A 21,365-nucleotide genomic window follows, 5' to 3' on the forward strand; every position below is an offset into this window, starting at 1 on the left:
CTAGCCCCACATGGCTAATGAGCACTTGAAATGTGCCACTGAGCAACTGAATTCTTAATTAATCATAATTAACTTACGCTTAAATAGCCGCATATGACTAGTGGCTATCATAGTAACTAGCACATTTCTAGAAATTGGATAATTCAAATTCCCTATCTAGCATCTGGAAATTGAAGACATTGAATTAAGGGCTATAACTTGTTTTAAAAATTAAGGCTTCCAGGGCTTCCCTGGTGGCCCAGTGGTTGAGAATCCGCCTGCCAATGCAGGGGACACGGGTTCAGCCCTGGTCCGGGAAGATCCCACGTGCCATGGAGCAACTAAGCCCGTGCACCACAACTACTGAGCCTGCGCTCTAGAGCCCGTGAGCCACAACTACTGAAGCCCACGCGCCTAGAGCCTGTACTCCACAACGAGAGACGCCACCGCAATGGGAAGCCCGTGCACCGCAATGAAGAGTAGCCCCCGCTCGCCGCAACTAGAGAAAGCCCGCGCGCAGCAAGGAAGGCCCAACACAGCCAAAAATAAACAAATAAAATAAATAAATTTATTTTTTAAAAAATTAAGGCTTCCAGTTGCATCAAGAAAAGAGCAACTTGAGTGAGAAAATAACTCTATGACTAGAATTTTTTGTAAAAGGACAGAGAAAGCTGGTGATCAAAGGAGATGCCTGACACCAGGCTAAGGCCTAAATTCAGAGAAACCTCTTGGGAAAACGATTTCAAAATCAACCGCAGTAGGAACACAGTTTTGAGAGCAATCTAAGAGCCACAGATGTTCAGTTATCTGCACCTATGTGCTAAGCTTAACATCAGGAGACACTCTGAAGATAAATACTTGAATTGAAAACAATAGTAATGTAGCTAAATCCAGGTTCTCATTTGTTCAGAATTCTGTTCAACCTCTTATCAGAATCAGTGTTAATAATCAGAAATATTTTCATTTGTGCACATGCCAGCGCCTGGATTCCCAATGTACAGTTATCTGTGAGGTCATTTTTACTCTCCTTTTCACCAGTATGACAAGTGAATACCATAAGAAATAGACAGTGTTTACTCATTTACACATAAATAGTCATTTGATAATAACAATAATGACAGCATCGGATTGAGTGCTCATTATATGTCAGGCAGGGTCTGAGGTCTTGACACTTGTTCATTCACTTGGGAGGTAGTTCAGCATTCAACAAATATAGGTCGCTATTGCTACATAGTACTTTCACTCCAAGAGGTACTACTTTAAATTGTGGTGGAAATTTAGAGAGTAACTAGTTTTCATCCACATGGAGCTGTAACTGAGAATACAGCAGAGCAGATGCTGGTTTTTTTGGAATGGAGAGATCTCTACCGATCTTGGTTCTGACACTTAGCAGCACACAGACCTGAAAGGGGGTCGACCATATGGAAGGAATACATCCAGTGGCAGAAAAGAGGCTGGAAAAAAGTTAGTAATTCTGACTAGTTTGTCAGGGACCTTCTGGGACCAGGCACGCATGGTTGCCAGTTAGGGAAGCATTGAACAAACCAGATGGGGGCCAACAGACGGGTCTTTAGCAGGTCCAGAGTGACATACCTTCCCTCCTGACTTTAGAGTATCCAGCAGACATATATTGTCACACACCTTGAGTATAGGATAAATTTGACTCCATATTATTTATTATCAGTTCTTTTTATTTTATAAAAACTTAGATTTGCATTAAAGCCTGTATTAGGCAAAAGTTGCTTTTATGTTTTAAGGTGAAGATTAAAATACTTCCTACCACTAAATAGCTGTAGTGGACTCCTGAACTATTTACTTTTTAATCATTACTCTTGCAATTTCAAAAACATCTCTCTCTCTCTCTCTTTCACACACACACACACACACACACACACACACCCCTCTCCCCGAACCCAACCCTCTTTCTGTCCCCCTCCTTCTCAATATGAATTTCCAGTGCCTTGGCTCCACTTGATTACAAAGGAATAGTGTTAACCCTATGAGAATGCTATGAAATTATAGCTTCATACCCTGTATTAGTAGAATTGGAAATCTGTTTTGCTGCCATGTAACCTTATCCTTCACATTCTCCATCTGGTCTGGTACTTAAAACAAATGGATTCTCAAAGGCACCAGCATAAGGATAAAATTACACATGCAGACAGGGTCTCCTTATGAGGGTGTTAATGTTAAAATGGGCGAGAAGGTCTATTTCTTAGTTAGTTTCCCCATTCTTCGAGCTAGTGTTCTGATGCATCAGAATATAATTATTCTCTTTCTTTTTCTCAACAGGGGAACTACGTGTCTGCAAGAGCTTATTATGAGAGAGCCTTACAGCTCGTTCCAGACAGCAAACTGCTGCAGGAAAATCTTGCCAAATTGGATCGTCTAGAAAAAAGATTACAAGAAGTTCGAGAAAAGGATCAAACGTAGCAGCATTTGACCAAGTCTCCAAGGGACAGTACTGGTGCCTTTGGAAGAGGAAGAACTGACAGACGGAAGCCTTGCTTTCACATCAGTTGGGGCACAACCGATGACGTTTTCCTCTTACTGGAGTTCAGGGTGGCACATTTTGGGACACCTGCTGGTAACCCTGTGCTGGGGACTTGCATTTCCATGAAAGAAGACAAAAAGAGCAAGGAAGGGCTAGAAGGCCTGAAGGAAGGAAAACAGCAACTACACATTTTACAGATTTTTGTTTGCTTTAATTCCAGATTTCCTTTCATATATTTGTCTGCTTTTCCAACCTGGAAATCTAATTCCATTTCTTAGTGTAGATATTTGTGTCTCAGAAATAGAGGCTTGAAATGCTATGAATGCATGGCATCTCTTCTTATGAGAGGAGATATTTCAGAGAGGATAAATCCTCTGGGATAAACCATTTGGGAAATTCTACCAAGAGGTAACTCATTTAATTCTCCAGAACTAGAAATGAGTATCTAACAGTTTTTGTAAAACCTTCTGGAATATATGGGGAAAGGGGCTATTGTAAGATAAAGCTAAGTAAGGTTTGTCTAATATCCTTCTGAGGATAGTGCTAGAGCCCTATTGAGAAGTAAATTAAATTACACTCTGATACAAGCTGTTTTCCCATTGCCTAATATGTCGAAAAGGAAGCTTCTGGAATTGTGTATGAGTATTCTTATTCTTAGGGAAAAATCAATGGTCTTGCTACCCCTGACTCTTCATGGAAATGTTTTAAATTAATTTCATTACAGGTATTACTAGAGTAGTGGTTCTGCTCTAAGATTTCATAAGTGCTTTTAAAACTCATAAATGTTTCTGCCTCCAGATATATTGTTATTTTGGTGGAGAAAAAAATAGTATATTCTACATGAGAAATATTAAAGATATTAATGGAGAGAAATGTTCTACTTTATTATCTTAACATTCAGACGTTCTGAGATTATTTTTTGAAAATATATTTAACCACTGAGGAATCTTTATGGTATATTACAGAAATCTTCATAGACTCTAAATAGATGGACAGCTCTATTGATTTGTCTTCCTAGGCTTAATCGGAATTCTGTGCTTAGAACATGAATGATAGAACCTGCAGTTCCTGGTTCTGTATTTGTAATTTTGGAGATTTCATGGAGAATGCTCAAAAAATCTAGGAAAAAAAGTCTAAATTCATAATTTTAAAATATATATTTATAGTTAAAAGATAGGGATGGCAAAGTTGAATTTACAATTTGACATTTGTCTTTTAGTGTTATTTATTTCATAACTTATAAAATATTTAATATATACACACTTTTTTTTCCCTGTACATAGTGGTTTTAATAGCAGTTTTCACAACTGATCATACAAAAATTATAAATCTAAATTACAAGGTAGTTAAGTTTTAACAGCCCCTAAAAAAATTTGTCTTGACTATTCACTTGCTAAAGCTAAAGAAATTAGGAATCAGCCTTCAGTGTTTGGGAGGTAATATATTTTGAAATTGAAGAAATTGGAATACTGATTCTCATTTGGTTTTCATCATAAACTTAAAAAAAAAAAAACCCCACTCTGGTCAGTGCTGTTCCTGGTGCTAAGCCAGGTGTCATACACATGTAGGAGCCTGAAGTCACACGTATGTCACATGCTCAGGCCAGAGCAAGAAGCCTTCTGCTTCTTTTCAACCCCAGTATCAGAGACCACTGCCTCTCTATGTTGTTATTATGATTTTTTTGTCAAGGTAAATCTAGATAAAAGGAGGAAAAACTTCTTTGGAAAGGGATGATGCCAGGAATATTTTAAATGCAAAGGATTACAGAATTTGAATTAGCAAATTCTGTTTGTGTGTATTCTGTTTGTGTATATCAATAATCCAATAATGTATATATTACCACTCTGATCTCCTGTTTCTAATAGTCTTTTAATGTTATATATCATAAATGTATCCAAAATTTCGTTTAAAATATTTTTATTCCCTCCCAAATTATACTTCTGTAGTCCTAAGGTCAAGAAATGTACTACAGTATTTATTGTAAAATAACTACTCCATCCCCAAAATGAAAAACATGAAGCCCTAGCTAAAAACAATATCTAGGACTTTAATTACAACTTTTTCATTTTAGTGTAACAAAAACTCATACTTAGAAAGTTAATGGAAAAGATAGAGCCCCAAATTTTGAAAAGCAATTACGCCTTACTTGAAGGGCTGCTAAAGATAGGCTAGTACATTTGTTGGAATAATTGAAATGGCTATTACAGCCTAAAAGTTTCTGAGAGAAAATGGTCACTGGCCTTCAAGAGACTTTTCCTGCCTTCTTTTGGGTGCTTTTCTCTTTCTCTGTTCTCTGTCTCTCTCCCCCTCTCTCTCCTGCCCTCTCTCCCTCGCCCCTTCTCTCTCTCTCCCTCTCCCTCTCTCCGTCTTTCTCACTCTGTCACTCTGTCTTGTTCTTTCTGCACACACTGGCATCTCTTTGAACATTAAAAGTAAGCCTGTTTGTTGGACCAGATATTTCTGTCCTGAGTTAATACTTTCACTTAGATGTGGCCAATGAAATACTTTTCATAGTTGAGTGGTGCCTATAAGAAAATAAATCATATATTATTTTTCAGAGATATTAAGTGTACTTTATAACTATTTTTATTTGTTCTTGTAACATGAAATAATATGTGGAATTCATCCTTATCAAAATAAAAATGGAGAGCCCTGGCTACTCATGGAGATGCATACAGGTTCCCTGAACAAAAGCATGCTTGGTTGTGAGTTGATAGCCCCTTTCTGAGATGGAATTGCAAAGCCAGCTTCGTGGACGTGCAGTCTCTGTAGACCCTCAGAGTCCTGCACCCAGAAGCACCTTGTGTTTGGTTGAATTCTCTGCTTGAAGTTCTCAGTAATTTTTGAATAATTCCATTTTGCACTGGGTCGTGGGTAGGAGGGAAGGTGGCTGAGGACAGGACAGGGGTTGCTTCAGTCTAGCTGAACACTTGATCTAATGAGCAGAGTTTCGTTTGTGACTGTTACCCTGTGCAGCATTGGCTGTTTTGTCTCAGCTACACTTAGAGTTCCTTGTGTACATGTATCCCCCTCCTACTGCCAGTCTGTCTGACCTGTCCTTCTGTCTGACCAGAACCAGTTCTCCTTGCCTTCAAATTCTCCAATAAGTGTCAGTCCTTTCACATGTCCTTTGACATAGGAGCCACGAGAATGGCTTTACAAGTTTATGTTAACCTTAAGAATTATTCAGGATTTTAAAACTGATTGAGATGTTTTCAACCTGTTAACGGCATTCGTAAAACATGGTTCAGTGATGTAACGTAAGTGAACTAAACCAAAGATTTAAATACCTTGGAGGAAAAGGAATTTTATTTTAGGGAATCCTGAGATATATCTTTTAGGCCTGTTTATTTTGCAGCCCATCAAAAAACAAAGAGGATTATCAGCGCTTTGTTTCCAACTTCCCACAGTACTTCACAGCCCCCAGCGTACGAGTCTGACGTGCCTAACACGTGGTACCTCGGTTTGGTGCAGGGTTTTGCAGTGGTTGTGCAACTGCGTTTCAACAGGACTAAGTGAGAAAATCCAAACCTTTCCATACAAGGTTTTGTATCGCCTCTATTAAACATTCCAGGCCTCCCGGATTGAAGAGCGGCGTTCAGCTGATAGCTGACATCTCTCCCCTCACACACAGGTGCTCTCGGCCCTCGTGGATTTGAGGATCACCTGCGTGCCCACCTTTAGGAATCCCTGGACCCTGGCCACCCAGGTTATGATTCTAATGTGCAGTGAGGCTGGAGAACCACTGCAGGCTAATAACTTTAATAAGAGTTTATGACTTTTACAAGGAGATGTTTATAATCTTTTAGAATTTTCACTTTTAAATTTAGACTAAAATGAGCCAAAGAATTCAAAAGAATGACTTAACGGCACAATTGGTTGGTTGAGGCTGCCATTCCAAGATTGACAAACAGGTGTGCTGGCTGAGGTGGTTTCCCATTTGTGGCAACTGGACTATAATTTGACCTTATATTTACAGAATTCTTGGTTCTCAGATGGAGAGGGATTGCCTTGCCATTTGCACGTACCAGACGAGGTGCCCAGTATATAAAACTCATATTGTTTATGACTCATAGAAGGGCCCATGACATAGAGCCATGTTCTCTGTCTCCCTCTTTCTTTAGGTTACACATGTCAGCTTTTGTTAATTATTTCTTAATTGTACTCATTAGAATCAGTTTTTTTTTTTAAAAACTTTTTCTCTGATTTGTGATGGATTTGCAGCTTAGATCAATAAATCCATAGGATATTAGTAATAACACTCAAAGCAAATGTAGTTATAGGTGTTTTGTTTATTTTAATTTTTTTCCTGGTTTCCGAATCACATTTACTTTGATTAAGTTGTATGTTGGTATCTCCCAATAATAGCAAAACTTAACTATCTAAATGGCATCTTTTGGCATTTTAATTATACCTGTCAAATCTTGTAATTAGGCTGTAATTGAATAGGATAAAAACTTACAATGCCAAAAGTTATGGAGAAATATAACTGTTTATGATTATTCTTGAAGTTTTCAATGTGAAAAATATGTTGAACAGTTCTTCCAAAAACACCATTTCCTTATTTTTGTTTTTTAGTAGTCATATAACTTAAAGAAATAATAACTTCAATCAAAGCTATGGTTTACTGTCAGTAAAATAAAATGTCACAACAGAATCAATATCTGTCAATAGGCTCATATAAAAACGTTCCATTTTTATCACCAAGGATGCTTTCCATTAAAACCTTTAGGGCATATAACTTGTAAAATTAGCACCCATCACAGTATGCAGTCATTATTAGTTTGTAAGTTTAGATCAGCATTTACCACAAACTGAAAAGAGGTGTCTATGTCCAGAAATCCAGGAGTTTTTTCCCATTCTCAGTGGTGCACATGGTGCATGTTTGTATCACTTTAGACTTTTCCAATGTGCATAATGTCCTTTTGGGGTTGTCTTGCTGGTCCATAGGAGGGGAGACCCAGTCCAAGAATCAGGAGATCTGCATTCGAGTCCTGCTCTGCCACCGAGGAGCCGCCTCACCTGGGACAAGTTACCAAGTGTCTCAGTCATGTTTATTGCCCGTTAAAGGAGTGGTTAGTTCTATGGACCTATCAAGCTCTGTGAGTGCCCTGAATCCAAATGGAAAGCCCTCTGCCTCTGAAGAGATAACTGATAAGTGTTGCCCTTCGTTTTAGAAATTCTTAATCATTGCAGCAAAACACATACACAAACAACCCTAAAAGTGACTGAACTGCCCAAGTGCTTTAATATGGCAGAGGTAACTACTCTTATTTTGCAGTCTGTACACATAAAAATTAGCGATTTTTTTATGTTTCTAAGGAAAAAAGATTTTTAAAAATTTCCTCCAAAGGAACTAAAATATCTGTAGAAGCCATGGCTTGCTTTTACAATGGGAAAATCATTTGACTTGCTGTGACTCACCCATCCCTCCTTTCGTCAGAGGAAAATACTTACATCATGTTCTTGATCAGTTGTATATAAATGTACATTTTTGTTACTTTTGCTGTGCCAGTTACAAATATATCTCCCATAAAGTATTTCTCCCATTTAAGTCTGATTATGTACACTTTGCCTAGATCTTTCCAAAATAAAATTTATGTAAATGTCTATTTTATATAAAATATGATGAAAATAATTATGTCTTGTTTCAATCTCTCAAGTGCTCCGTGATTAGTACCCACTGAAATCCATGTCACCAGTAGGTGCCTGCTTTAAAAATAAAAAAGAGTATTCTTCTTCCTTTTCCCATTCATTCATTCATTCATTGCATTGTTCTGTGTGCTTTGTGTCTGCTCTCTTTTTCATATCTCACAACCACTGTTTCAGTGCTTACCCATTCCAGATCTTCTCCCCTCACCTTACTGAGGAGATGCCTTCACCTCTTTCTTTATGGAGTAAATACAAGGTAGAAAACCCTCAATATCCTGCACTCAGTCATCTACAGACTTAACCTGCACCCAATTATCCCCTCTCTCCTGTTGCTACAATGGAAGAAGAGGGCCCTCGACCCTGGATAATCACATCTTGTAGAAATTCATTCCATTCTTTAATCTCTTTCTTCTTCTTCCTTAACTTCTTCCTTTTTCTGGCTCTTATCAATTTTGTTCTATTTTAAAAACACAGATACAGGTAGCCACCATCAAGATCACTGGAAAAAAATCCTTCCTTTATTCCTTTTCATCTCTGGCTGCTACTGCATCTCTTTATGTCCTTCACAGCCAGACTATTTTGAATAAATTGTCTTCACTCATTCTCTCTACTTACATCCTTCACATTCTCTCTGCAACCTAGTGAAATCTGTCTCTGCAACAAATATTCAAATAAAGTTGCTGTTTCTAACGTCACTAATGATCACTTTAGTGCTGATTCCTAGGTCTTGTGGGACTTGGGAGAGCGTTCGAGAGTTTAGACCAGTGGTTTAGCAGGAATGGAAAAACATACTTTTTAAACAAAATATTATTTACCCCATGACTTGCTCATTGTTCATGGGTTAGTCTCCTAACACTCCTAAGTTTACAACTGTGCTTAGAGCTGGGGCCTCCATCAAGAGTCTTGGAAGGCCTCCAATAGCAGATCATTATTTTGCTGCCCTAATGAAGATATATGTTCAAATTAAAGGCAGATTTCCCAATCCAATTTGGGATAGTCCAGCACACTCTGCTTGACATCCTTTCCTTTTCTGAAGTTTTTTGGTTTGTTTTGTTTTTAAATAAGAGAACCCTTCCATTTGGACCCTTCAACATCACCACAAACCCAACATATTTAAACCATCATCTTACTAGCAAATTTAAATCTAAAACTAATGACCTGGCTTTTGTTATGTATGCAATTCATACTGAATGGCTCTTTTTCTGCTTAATGGAAAGGCATTATTTTGTCAAGCCAGAAAGGGATCAACCTTCTGTATAGAAGGACAAGGTCTCACTTGAGGCTGTGAGTGTGAACTCTGGAAACAAAGGGAGCTGTGATGTAACAGGAAATGAGACAGTACCCAACCCCATGGAGACTCCCAGGTGTGAAACAAACCACTGAAGATCCTGCAAAGCTGTGTGTGTACCATGTGCACAAGACTGCAAGGGGACAGGGTCTGTAAGCTTCATGAGGTTAGCCATGAACTTGAACATCGTGGGTCCAACGTACACAGCACATGTTCATTTTTTCTTTCCTTCTATTTTATTTTGTAACAGCTTTGTAGTGGCTTTAATCTGACCCTCTCTTGCTAAGAAGAAAGAAAGGAGTTTGGGTCCATTTGGAGGGTCTGAGCTTTTATTGGAGAGTAGTGTGCCCCTGGGGCCACAGATGGTTATGGTAATAATCGTGAGGTCACTACAGTGAAAGCAAAACTCGGAGATGAGAGTGTTGAGGGCCATGGGTCAGACAGCCACTACCTGGAGAGTTCTTTTACAGCACTCAGGTGTAGCAGTGTATTTTCAGAAAAGAGCTGCTTACCTTACCAAGTCCCCTCCTGGTGTCCCCTAGACACCAAAGCTTGAAACCCAGGAGTCATCTACTCAGTCAAACTGCCATCCAAGTTGTGACTATTTTAAATAAATACTTAAAATGGTGCTACTCTCAAGAACAATTCAGTCCAACAGAAGTATCTGTTGATGATGGCAGTGTTCCATATCTGTGCTGTCCAATATGGTAGCCACTAGGCACAGGTGGCTATTGAGCACTAGAAATGTAGTTAGTGTGACTGTGGAACGAAATTTTTTATTTTAGTTAATATTAATTTTAATAACCATACATGGCTAATGTCCACTCTATTAGACAGTGCAACTTTAGAGCTTTTCAGTGTTGTAAGACTCGGGACATAAAAATCACGGAAACCCCTTTTAGCTTCATAAGACAAGAAGGCTTGAGATGGTGTGTTTCAAGTTTGGGTGCCAATCACATTCTTTAAGCTTTTTGCCAGAAGTTTCCCAATTCACCTTCTGCCCCCCTCTGACGGTCAGCTGCCTGTTCCTGGACCTGCATTCCCTCCACCTCGACTGTCTCTGTGTTCCTGTCCTTCTGTCTACCACCTGCCTGTCTCCCTAATTTGTTTACCCTCCTACCTCAAGGAGCTTTTATTTCTATTTTGTACAAAAGTGAGATAACTGGGGCTGGGGGACTGGTGTCTAGGTTAGTTAATATATACAAAATGTTCGCTTAGCTTTGCCCTCATTTTTTGATAATATAGTTAATATATATAAAATGTTAATATATATAAATATATATATTTTAGTTAATACATATAAAATGTTCGCTTAGCCTTGCCCTCATTTTTTGATAAATTATAAATCAGTTACAAATTCTGGCTTTATTTCTTTCCCAATCTCAAGCTAACTTGTTACAAATTACTTATTAGAAAATAATTATTGAAAAAATGCTGACATGATAATCCTGCTAGTGAATTCATTTTAATAATCTTAAATGCTGGACCCTGCAGTTTTGGTCCATTCCACTGAAGTTGATGATAACACTGCCACTCAGAAAAGGAACGGGGCAGAAACCTGATCTGTCACATCCAGTCCCTTTGAAAACTTGAGAGTGTCAAGGTCTTCAACAAGCTTCTTAGAAGCAGGGTGGTACCTTTAAATCCTCAAGTTTTCATGAGTCCTCCTCCTCCTTTCAGAGGTCAGCCTGCCTGTGTCTTGCATGGGTCCCCAGCTTCCTTGACCCTGGGCTTGGGCCACACTCTCCGGTTGGGGACAGAACTCACCTGCGCTGAGCGTTCTAGCCACTGATCCCCTTGCTCCCACGTCTGGCCCAGGCTCACCCTCGAGGTCACCTCGCTCCCGTTTCCAGGGGCGGATGGCGGGGTCGCTATGACACCTGGGCGGCCCGAGAGCGGCCAAGGCTCGGCTGGTCCTAAGGAGGGAAAGCTGTGCGCCCGGCGGCGCGGCAGGTGCGGCCCCTTGGCGCCGCGGGAGGGGGTGAAGAGCGCGGGCGCTTCCGGGAGCGCGAGCCCTGCGGCCGGAGCGCCTCTCCTCGCCGGGTTTGCGCTGCGGGCGTCTGAGGAAGACCGACGGGTCCCCGCACGCGGGCGCCATGCGGACGCCGCCTGGGGCTGCTTGGCTGCGGCTCCTGCTGCTGCTGCTGCTGCTGCCCGCGGTCCGCCCCTGGCGGAGCAGAGGTGAGCCCGATCCTGGGCGCCGGGGCTGCGGGCGGCTGAGCGCCGGCAAAGGGGCTTCATTCCTCCCCAGGCCAGAAAGGAGAACAGCCAGGGGTGCCCGAGAAGGGCCTGGGCCGGATTTCCTTCTGCAGTCCCCTGGATTCTGCAGTTCAAGTTTTCAGGCACATCTGCTAATCATGCTTGTGCTAAGGCTTCTCCTCCAAGAAAAGATAACCAAGTAGAAGTAACTTAAAACCTGACAGCTCTGTTCCGGAGCAGCCTACGTTCTCCAGTATCTTTCTTTCCACCTAAATTATGTGATGCTCACCGTCCCAGAGAAAGCCCCGACTCCATCACCAGAGGGAGAGGCCCTCATGCAGCGCCCAGGTCTTTTTTATTAAGCTAGCTCAGGCTGTAAAGGGCGGGGGGGGGGGGTCGCGAGGCAAGTTCTAGGCAACGAGTGGTATCGTGTCAGGGGTATCTTGAGAAAAGAAAGGGGATAGCCTGCAGCTGAGTGACACCAGAACACTTGAGCCAGGCCAGGAAAATCCGAACGTGGAAATCTTGATAAAGTGAACGCTTACATAAGGTGCCGTGTGTGTGTGTGTGTGTGTGTGTGTGTGTGATCACACATATGCTCTCCCACACAGGACTGAAGTGCGGAATTCGTGCAGTTGATTCGAAAAGTACAGAAACTATCTTGGAATCGGGGTTCTTCTCGAGAATTAGTAGCTGGGGAAATTCAACAGTTGGTGGACACCCGTGGCAGGTGGGTGTAACAAAGACATTGATTTCTTAATGAGAAAACGGTGAATTATTTCCTTTGTTTCAAATACCACACTCCAGGTTAACATGTAATTTTTCTCTGGATCCCACTTGACCTCACTATCAAAGAGTTTACTTCATAGGAAATCTCTTCCTAACCCATTTATATCAGTGTCTTAATGTGACATCATATTAGAAGAGTTGGTTTCAAATGTTTCTGGAGGAGATGACATCTGTGTGGAGATGTATATTAGTTGTGTTCATAACTTTTTTCTTGGGCAGGTCTCCCTGAAATTAGGTAGGCAGCACTTCTGTGGAGGAAGCTTGATTCAAGATGATCTGGTGGTTACAGCAGCACACTGCCTGGCTAGCCTCGATGAGTAAGTTGTGGATTTCCATTACTTATCAAACCTTGATCCATGGCAATAGGACTGGGAGATTCGATGCCCTAAATACCATACAAGGTTCAATCTTAGTCCCTTTCTTAATTTTTCCCTCTGGTCCACCGATCCACTGACCTTCTTGATTCCCAGAAACTTGTGTATATCCCAAGATTTCTTGTGCTTTCTACTCTACTAATCAGATACCCCAAAGATCCCAGACATCATCTATGATCTGTGGAGTTAGTGGTGGGGTAGGGGTGATGGTTACTTATTTTAATAAAGTATTAACATCAAATGTTAAATGGATGCACTAATGTTCTAATAATCTGAGTTTCAGTAATTAGGAGGGAAAAATACTGTGGAAATAACAGATACTTGACTAGATTAGAAGAGGGTACTAGTAAAAGGAAAAGAAGAACAGTTCTAGGAACAACCTTTCTATCTTGCTTAAAATGGTAGAGCATATATAGACTGGTTTATGTACAAAAGAAGACACAAATATTTTATGCAGAAAGACAATTGACGCTAGGGGAAAGGGTTCACAGAATGTAAACACTCTGTGATTGAAAACCGTGACTTTTTGTAGATACCTATAATTTACAGGGAATTATAACAATTGATAATAATCACTAATAAAGATACATCTTCTTTTAAGACTTAGAAATGCTTAAAGGTACATTAATCACTTTCATTTAATTACATGAAACCAAGACTGGCTTTCCTGGGGGAGACAGCTAGACTTATTGAAAGATTTTTGTTTGGTTTTAGGAAGCAAATTAAGCGTCTGACTGTGACTGCTGGGGAGTATAACTTCTTTCAGAAGGATAAGGAGGAACAGAAAATTCCTGTCTCAGAAATTATTATCCATCCCAAATACAACAGACTTGGATATATGAGTTTTGATATTGCACTGCTATATCTAAAACACAAAGCCAACTTTGGTAAGTAGGGAGTGTTGGAGTACAAAAAAATATAATGGAGAAAACTGTGTTTATTAATTCTCTGCCAGTTAACTTCAATTCCTGTGTATATATCTAGAAATATTTGAATAGCTAAGTTTTGTTCCTTAAAAAATAATTTTGTTTAATCTATAACATATAAAAAACACCGTACCAGGCACGAATTACGTATGCTTAACTTAATCAACATTTTAAGTACTCCAGTGTCTTGACTGGGCAATATTCTAGGCCATCTACCTGTACTCAGCTCTAGCCAAGGAGTGTGGGACATTTGAAAATGTCCTCAGAGACTTCTCCTTTCTGTCACTGTTATGTACTAGATATCTGACACTCTGTCAGCACAAATAATTTAAACATTCTGGTTAAAATATTAAAAATCTACTTTTTTAAAAAAACAAGAAAGGGAAGTGTTCAGTGGCCAAAAACAATGAAAGAGAACAGATCCAGAGAAGTTAGCCAGGCACTGAAGTCAGTGACTGCCCTTGAGGCATCTAAATGATCTTTAAGAACCTAGAGCCTTAACTGGCCATGCAAGGAGCCTGCATGGAAGTAGGATGGGGGATGGGAAAGTCTGATTGGAGCTTCCCATGGATGTAACCTGGGACTTCCTGAAAGCTGATGCTTTGAAAGATAGGGGAAAAAGGAGAAAACACCACATAAAGTGAAGGAATAAGGAAATTTACATACTTGTACCTTGGCCCTAAATGGAGGGCTCTCAGAAGAATCTGTAGCCTGATCCAGGCTTCATTCAGGTTCGATGCTGGCATTCACATTACCTGTCACCAAAAACTCCAAGCCAAGACTTTAAAGTTGTTCCAGGTGAGTAATTGGGTTTCTGGCAGAAGCAAAGGTAGTAAATTCTCTTTGAAGAGATGAACCTTAAATCTCAGCTTGAATGTATTCCCATAAAGGTTTCATGAATGAGAGCACACAATTAAAAGCATGCAGAGAAAGTTGCCACCAAAGAGAGAGTCCAAAATAACAGCAATCAGAATCAGGTAGATAGCAGATTAGATCAAATGTAGAGAAGTAGAAGATCGGAAATAATTATCCAAAGAGACAAAAAAGTGGGACAGAGAAGAGAGACTGGAAGAGTATGGTAAACAATCAGTTTGAGCTTTAGAAGGCATACAGATAATGGGAGAGAGAGGCTATAATTTAAGAGAAAGTGAGTGAGGGTTAGTCATAGCTGATGAGACACTAACCTTCAGACTTAAGAAGCCTAGTAATCTCAAACTATAATATTAAAAATAATTTTATATCTAGATATGTTGTGCTGAATTTATAGCATCCTAAAACCCCAGCGTGGATCTCAAAAAATTTAGAGAATACAGAGAAGTGACCATTAGATTTACAGCTAATTTTTTAACAGCAGTAATGAAAGTCAGAAGACGAAAGAACAAGATCATCAAAATACTGAGAGAATAACTGAAACTAGATTTGTATATCAAAAGAAACTATTGATTTTTTTCTATTCCCCTTTATAGAAAAACTCTATGAAGAGCCATGTTGGCATGTTAATTTCCTCTCCTCAGTTCTCATAACTGCATGTATTAGGCTTGAGATGTCTATTAGACATCCAAGCTAATCACACTTTCACCCCCATCACTCTACCAAATTTGCCCATGTCACAGCCACCATGTCCATGTTGCTAAATTCAAAGATAAATTCTCCATCCTCAGCTTACTTAATAGGAGTTTTAGCACAGGGAGATCAGCTCGGTGCTTTGTGACCACCTAGAGGGGTGGGATAGGGAGGGTGGGAGGGAGGGAGACGCAAGAGGGAAGAGATATGGGAACATATGTATATGCATAACTGATTCACTTTGTTATAGAACAGAAACTAACACATCATTGTAAAGCAATTGTACTCCAATAAAGATGTTAAAAAAAAAAAAAAGGATAGGAGTTTTGACAGAGTTGCTCATACTCTCCTGGAAACATTTTCCTCACTTGATTTTTAGGGGTCCCTTGGTTTTCCTTCTACTTCTTCTTACACCCTCTCTTAGTCTTCTCGGATGACTCCTCCTCTTCTTCGTGACTTATTGTTGAGGTGCCCCAGGTATCAGCCCTTGGACCGCTTCTTCTTTTTCTGTGCTCACTCCCTTAGTGATCTCATCCAGGATCAAGGCTTTAAACACCAATTACTTGAAGATAACTCTAGATGTTATATATCCAGCCCAGGTTTCTGTGTATTATATATGGTACTGGGATTAATAGGGCTCTTATAGCCAGCTGCCTAGTGATCTACCTGGATAGCTAATAGACTTCTCAAACTTAATATGTTTAAAATAAAATCCTGATTATGCCCTACATCTAAATCTGCTCTATCCATAGCCTTCCATTTGGATTAATGACAACTCTATCTTCCAGTTGTTTAAGCTAAAAACTTTGCACTCATTCTTCATTCTTCTTTCTCTCACACTATCCATCTACTCCATCAGAAGAATTCTATCGCTTTTGCCTCACCCTCTCCACTCCTAACATCCTGTTCCACGCTACCATCATTTCTTGCCTAGGTTAATCTGAATGGTCTCTTGAATCATCTCCAGCTTCCTCTTTTGCATCCCTGATGTTTATTATTAACCCAGCAGCCAGAATAATCCTTTTTGAAATCTAAGTCAGATTATATTACTCTGCTGAAAACACTTCAGTGGTTCTCCCTTACACTCAGATAGAAATCAGTGTTCTTATCAGCTGACATCACCCTCATCCTAGCCCTGTATCTAACTTCTTTTTTGTTTATTTTTTTACTAAACTTTCTTTTGTTTAATCTGCTCCAGCCATCCTGACCTCCCCACTCTTCCTCAGATGTATGTGGCATGATTCCACTGCAGGGACTTTCCATTTTGTTTTTTTCTTCTTCAAATGCTTTCCACCCAGATGACTGCCTGATTCCTTCCCTCAGCTTCTGCTCAGTGAGGCTTGACACGACTACAGTTTTTTTGTTTTTTTTAAAGCAGTTCTTTTTTTTTTTTTAAAGATTTATTTATTGATTGATTGATTGCTATGTTGGGTCCCCGTTTCTGTGCGAGGGCTTTCTCTAGTTGCGGCGAGGGGGGGCCACTCTTCATCGCGGTGCACGGGCCTCTCACTATCGCGGCCTCTCCTGTTGCGGACCACAGGCTCCAGACGCACAGGCTCAGTAGTTGTGGCTCACGGGCCTAGTTGCTCTGCGGCATGTGGGATCTTCCCAGACCAGGACTCGAACCCATGTGCCCTGCATTAGCAGGCAGATTCTCAACCACTGCGCCACCAGGGAAGCCCCTCGGCTACCATTTTTAAAATTGCATCTCCCATGCTATCTTTCCTAATCCTCAGACTTCTCATCTTTCTTACCCTGTTCTGATTTTTCTGGAAAAATCTGAGCACATATTACCTAACAACTAAATTATTAGATTTACTGTTTGTACTCCCCCCACCCCAAACACACACACACACACACACACACACACACACACACACACATTCACTCACTCACACTTGTATCTAAGTTCTGCCAGGGAAGGATTTCTTTTTTCTGCTCATTCATTGAGACCCAGAAGAGTGCTTGCCACATAATAGTGCTCAATTACCCTTGAGTGAAAAACTATCCCTTAACAACAAGGGCACAACCTAAAATGTTGCTAGTTTGGGGAGGGTCATTGTGGTATGTGTAACATGTTTTTCCTTATTCTACTTGCATTTTTCTAAATTTCTGTAAATATGAAATAGTTCTTTTGAGAGAGAAAAACTTTTAAAATGTATGTCATTATTACATTTAGGAAGAAAGTGTAGAAACCATGAAATCAACCAGACGTCAGTTTCCAGATATATTTAGCCATTACTTGTCTGTGACTCATGATTTTTTGTTACTGTTGTTTTTTCAGGAACTACTGTTCAGCAGATCTCTATTCCCCATAGAGGTGATACATTTGAAGAAGGGATTTTTTGCATGGCCAGTGGATGGGGCAAGATTTCAGAGAGTAAGAGGCATCAGAAGAATGTAATATTTCTTCCAGGCCCCTTTACATGCCCAGTGGAAGCAGGAATTTTGTTGGTCCTGAATAATACATTTATCCTGGGTTTTTTCCCCCTTGAGTTCTGGCCCAATGAAGACTTCTGCTTGTCTTCACCATAAAAAGTCTATACTTAAGGCTCTACATAAAATTCCTCCTACTGCCATTTTGGTTAGGTGTGTCAGATGAAGGAACCAGAGGTAACTATAATAGATGAAGAATAATACAGTAAAATAACAATAGTTAAGCTTCCTTATCTTTAATATTGTGATTTTTTTAAAAAATGAAGAATTTTACAGAATATTGCCTTATTGACTAAAGTTTTCCTCTTGAGGAAACATTTAAGCATATATTCAGAGAAGCCACAATTGCCTATGTTACCTTAAAAATCTAAATTTTAAAAAAATGTTCTTTATCACATAGTATAAGATTTTAGGAAATAATATCATTCACAGCTTAAAAAAAAGCCTTCTACATTTTGGTTAAACATCTACAAGTTTTAAACTTGTAAGCTTCTTATTGGTTTCTTTCAGTGAGGACAATTGTTGACTAACATATCAGTCCCTTCTCCACAGCAGCAGAATATTCAAATGTCCTACAGGAAGTGGAACTTCCCATCATGGATGACAGAACATGTAAAACTATGCTCAAGGGTATGAACCTTCCTCCCCTGGGAAGGACCATGTCGTGTGCCGGTTTTCCTGATGGGAAAAAGGATGCCTGCCAGGTAAAAAGCATAAACCAGTCCAGTTATTCACCCACTATCACGTGGGTGATAGTGGATTCTTTTTTTCTCCTGAGCTGCTTTTGGGGGGTTACTGCTTCAAGATTCCCTTTTCCTTCATCTTTCCATCTGGCTTCTACTGAAAAAGGTTCCTTGACCAGGGCTGAGAGAATTCTTTTCTGTCCCATGTCCATTCTTACCCCTGTACCTCTTTTTGGGGGAGTGAAGAGGAGAGGCAGGGAAGGTGGTTTCAACATTTCCAGCCTAATGGAATCAAACAAGATGAACACTTTGGCTAACTAATTAGGTCAGCTCTGAATTAGTTTTCATTCCACCTTTTGTTAAACATTGTAATTTTTCTTCAAGCTTTAGTGAAGAATGCAGTGTTTGCACAAAGTTTGACCAAGGATAGCATAGCTATAGTAACTGTGGGGTAAAAGATGTTGTGAATGACAGTGACCTCCCAAGGCCAACATAACAGCTTCACAAAGAAGACCAATCCTGACAAGATAAGGAAAGGGAGGCCAATTTGTGAAAGACATGTGTTTTAAGTTTTAGATGAAGAAGATAATTTACTTGGAAAGTAGTCTTTTTTGTTTGTTTTTGTTTTTTGTTTGTTTGTTTTTTTAACTGTAGGAGCAGGGATTCTTTATTCTTTGCCAGCAAGCAGCTTGAAACTGCCATGTGAAGGTCCCTAAAATTTTCTGTTGGAAAAATGTTTAATTTTTCTTCTAGGGGGCAACAGAATAAGGACCAGGAAGAGTTTGGGATGAAAGAGATAGAAATTTACAGTTATTCCACTTTCTAAATTGTAACATAGGTAGACTTAGGTTGCTTTGTCCTGTCTCATCCTTTATAAGCAATCATTTTTTGGATAAAGCTCTCAAACAACTCTGTGCTTTTTGAGGGGGTTTAATCTGACACAAAATTGACAGGTTTTCAAAGCAACATATCATTATGAAGAATTATTAAAGAAAGGATCCTGAAATTGTGGGTCCTTTATCCTCTAGTCTGAGAGCCAATGGATCCTTTATATATAGCCCCTGGGACAAAATTAGGTTCCCAGGCATTCTGTTTTTAAAGCCTTGAGCTATTGCATGACTTTAGAGGCTCTATTCACTGGTGCTGTGGGCTTGGGATGTGACACAGTCTTTCTGAGCAATTCCAGATGACAAGCTATAGTGGAAGCATATATCTGTGAACTCCCCCTTCTCCTTCTATTTATTTTGAAATATATATGATTGTTCCCAAAAGACTGAGAGGAAGAGAAGAATTAAGTGTTAGATTGACAAGATTGCATGAAGTGGGTGGAAGGAGGTTACATCTAAGTGAAAAGACAGTCCTTTGAAGCTAATGATGAAGAAACAAAATGATAGACAAAAAATGTTGATGAATAATGACCTTTGGGCTTATATGCCTCTACTTCTCTCTCTGAGATGTGTGCTGATATTTTTGGACCTGATAAAATATTTTTAACTTGTGACTATTTTAAAATTTCCTCTTTCTCTATTATAAAAGGGGGACTCTGGAGGTCCACTTGTTTGTAGAAGAGACGATGGAAACCGGGTTCTTGCTGGGATAACTTCCTGGGGAGCTGGTTGTGCTAGAGGCTGGAATCCTTTCAGAAATAAACATAGAAGGGCATCACCTGGCATTTTTTCCAAGGTGTTTGAGTTAATGGATTTTATCACTCAGACCATGACAGGTGGGTGTCATTTCTATGAATTCCTCCTTCCTCATTTCATTGCAACTCAAAAAATGGTCGTGCTTCTTTCAAGGATAGTTACTCTATGTTGCAGATATAATCAGAAATAAGCTTTAAAATAAAGCAAGAATATGGCTTGTTTTGAGTTCCTAATACAATGTATATAAACTTCTAACTCTGAATTAATTAACACTGATACCCGTCAATTTAATTTGAACATCAACTGGATCTTCACGTTTATGGTCATGTAGATTTTCATGAAATGTGGGCTTTTTTGTACTTATGAGATTTTAAAATAGTTTTGTGTATAGACTCATTAGAGGATTCTTTCTGCATTTAACCAGTTGACATAATTTTTTCCTAAACTACTTAAGATCATTAAAAATAAATCACCTGGCACGGGTTTGATCCCTGGTTGGGGAACTAAGATCCCACCTGCCCCAAGGCCAAAAAAAAAAATCACCCTTTCTCCCTTTCACCCTTGTTAATTTTACTTGGCAAGAGTGGAAACATAAAGGAGGCTTTGGAGAGTTATTTTTGTTCTATGGCACTAAAATCTAGATTCGGCAAATAAATATTGGTCTGCAGATGCCAAACCTGTCCTCAAGGAATTTCCCAACTACTGGGGGAGACAAAGAAGTAAATGGATAGTTGTGATAAAAGGTGAAGTTCACATAAACCCAGAGAGCTATAAGAACACTGCAGGGGGGCCTAGGGGGCTCAGTTCTGAGGGGCCAGAAGGTTTGCAATGAAAAGGGACAGCATCTGCTCAAGAAAATGGCACAAGGGACAGCCTCTGCAGAATAAAGAGGCATAAGGAAGCACAGCTTACAGGAACAAGCGGTTGAGTGTAAGAACCAAATGTGTTAAAGGCCAGGACCCATAGCAGCAGAACACAGTGTTTCCGCCATCCCTCCCTCCCTCCCTCCTTTCCTCATTGTAGTCCAAGACCAGCCACCTGGCTGATGATTTGAAAAGCACTCCTGCTGCTGGTCCAGCTGAACACTAGTGCCTCCTCCAACAAGAGCCCACTCTCAGCTCACTTTCATTTGGTCTTCAGAGTAAAAGTGTTCTGTTCATTGCCATTACTGCAGGGGGAAATTTTTCCCCTGGTAACAATTCTATTCAGTTTTCATCACCTAGAAGAGAAAGTTAAAAAGGTTAACAAGTGCTGAACAAAGGTTAATGGTAACAATATTTTAAAATGGCAATGAAATCAGGCAATAACCATCAATTCCACAGTCAAATGAATATCAGAA

The 21,365-nt window shown here is 39.8% G+C and overlaps 2 protein-coding genes across 5 annotated transcripts in view; both read left to right on the top strand.

Annotated features, from left to right (window-relative positions):
• The window catches only part of TMTC1 (transmembrane O-mannosyltransferase targeting cadherins 1), a 261,487-nt gene extending 256,350 nt beyond the window's left edge, over window positions 1-5,137 (top strand). For all 4 annotated transcript variants that reach the window (XM_007175694.2, XM_057556024.1, XM_057556025.1 and 1 more), the window contains one exon: window positions 2,272-5,137. In XM_007175694.2, coding sequence (XP_007175756.2) covers window positions 2,272-2,412 — 141 coding nt within the window. In that variant the 3' untranslated portion in view covers window positions 2,413-5,137. The remainder of the gene's footprint in view (window positions 1-2,271) is intronic.
• A 7,070-nt stretch (window positions 5,138-12,207) lies between these two features.
• The window catches only part of OVCH1 (ovochymase 1), a 77,871-nt gene continuing 68,713 nt past the window's right edge, over window positions 12,208-21,365 (top strand). The window contains 6 exon segments of the mRNA XM_057557554.1: window positions 12,208-12,342; window positions 12,621-12,718; window positions 13,490-13,662; window positions 17,549-17,644; window positions 18,253-18,404; window positions 19,920-20,106. Coding sequence (XP_057413537.1) covers window positions 12,208-12,342; window positions 12,621-12,718; window positions 13,490-13,662; window positions 17,549-17,644; window positions 18,253-18,404; window positions 19,920-20,106 — 841 coding nt within the window.

This window comes from Balaenoptera acutorostrata, chromosome 11, assembly GCF_949987535.1.
Source record: "Balaenoptera acutorostrata chromosome 11, mBalAcu1.1, whole genome shotgun sequence".
Taxonomy (NCBI): domain Eukaryota; kingdom Metazoa; phylum Chordata; class Mammalia; order Artiodactyla; family Balaenopteridae; genus Balaenoptera; species Balaenoptera acutorostrata.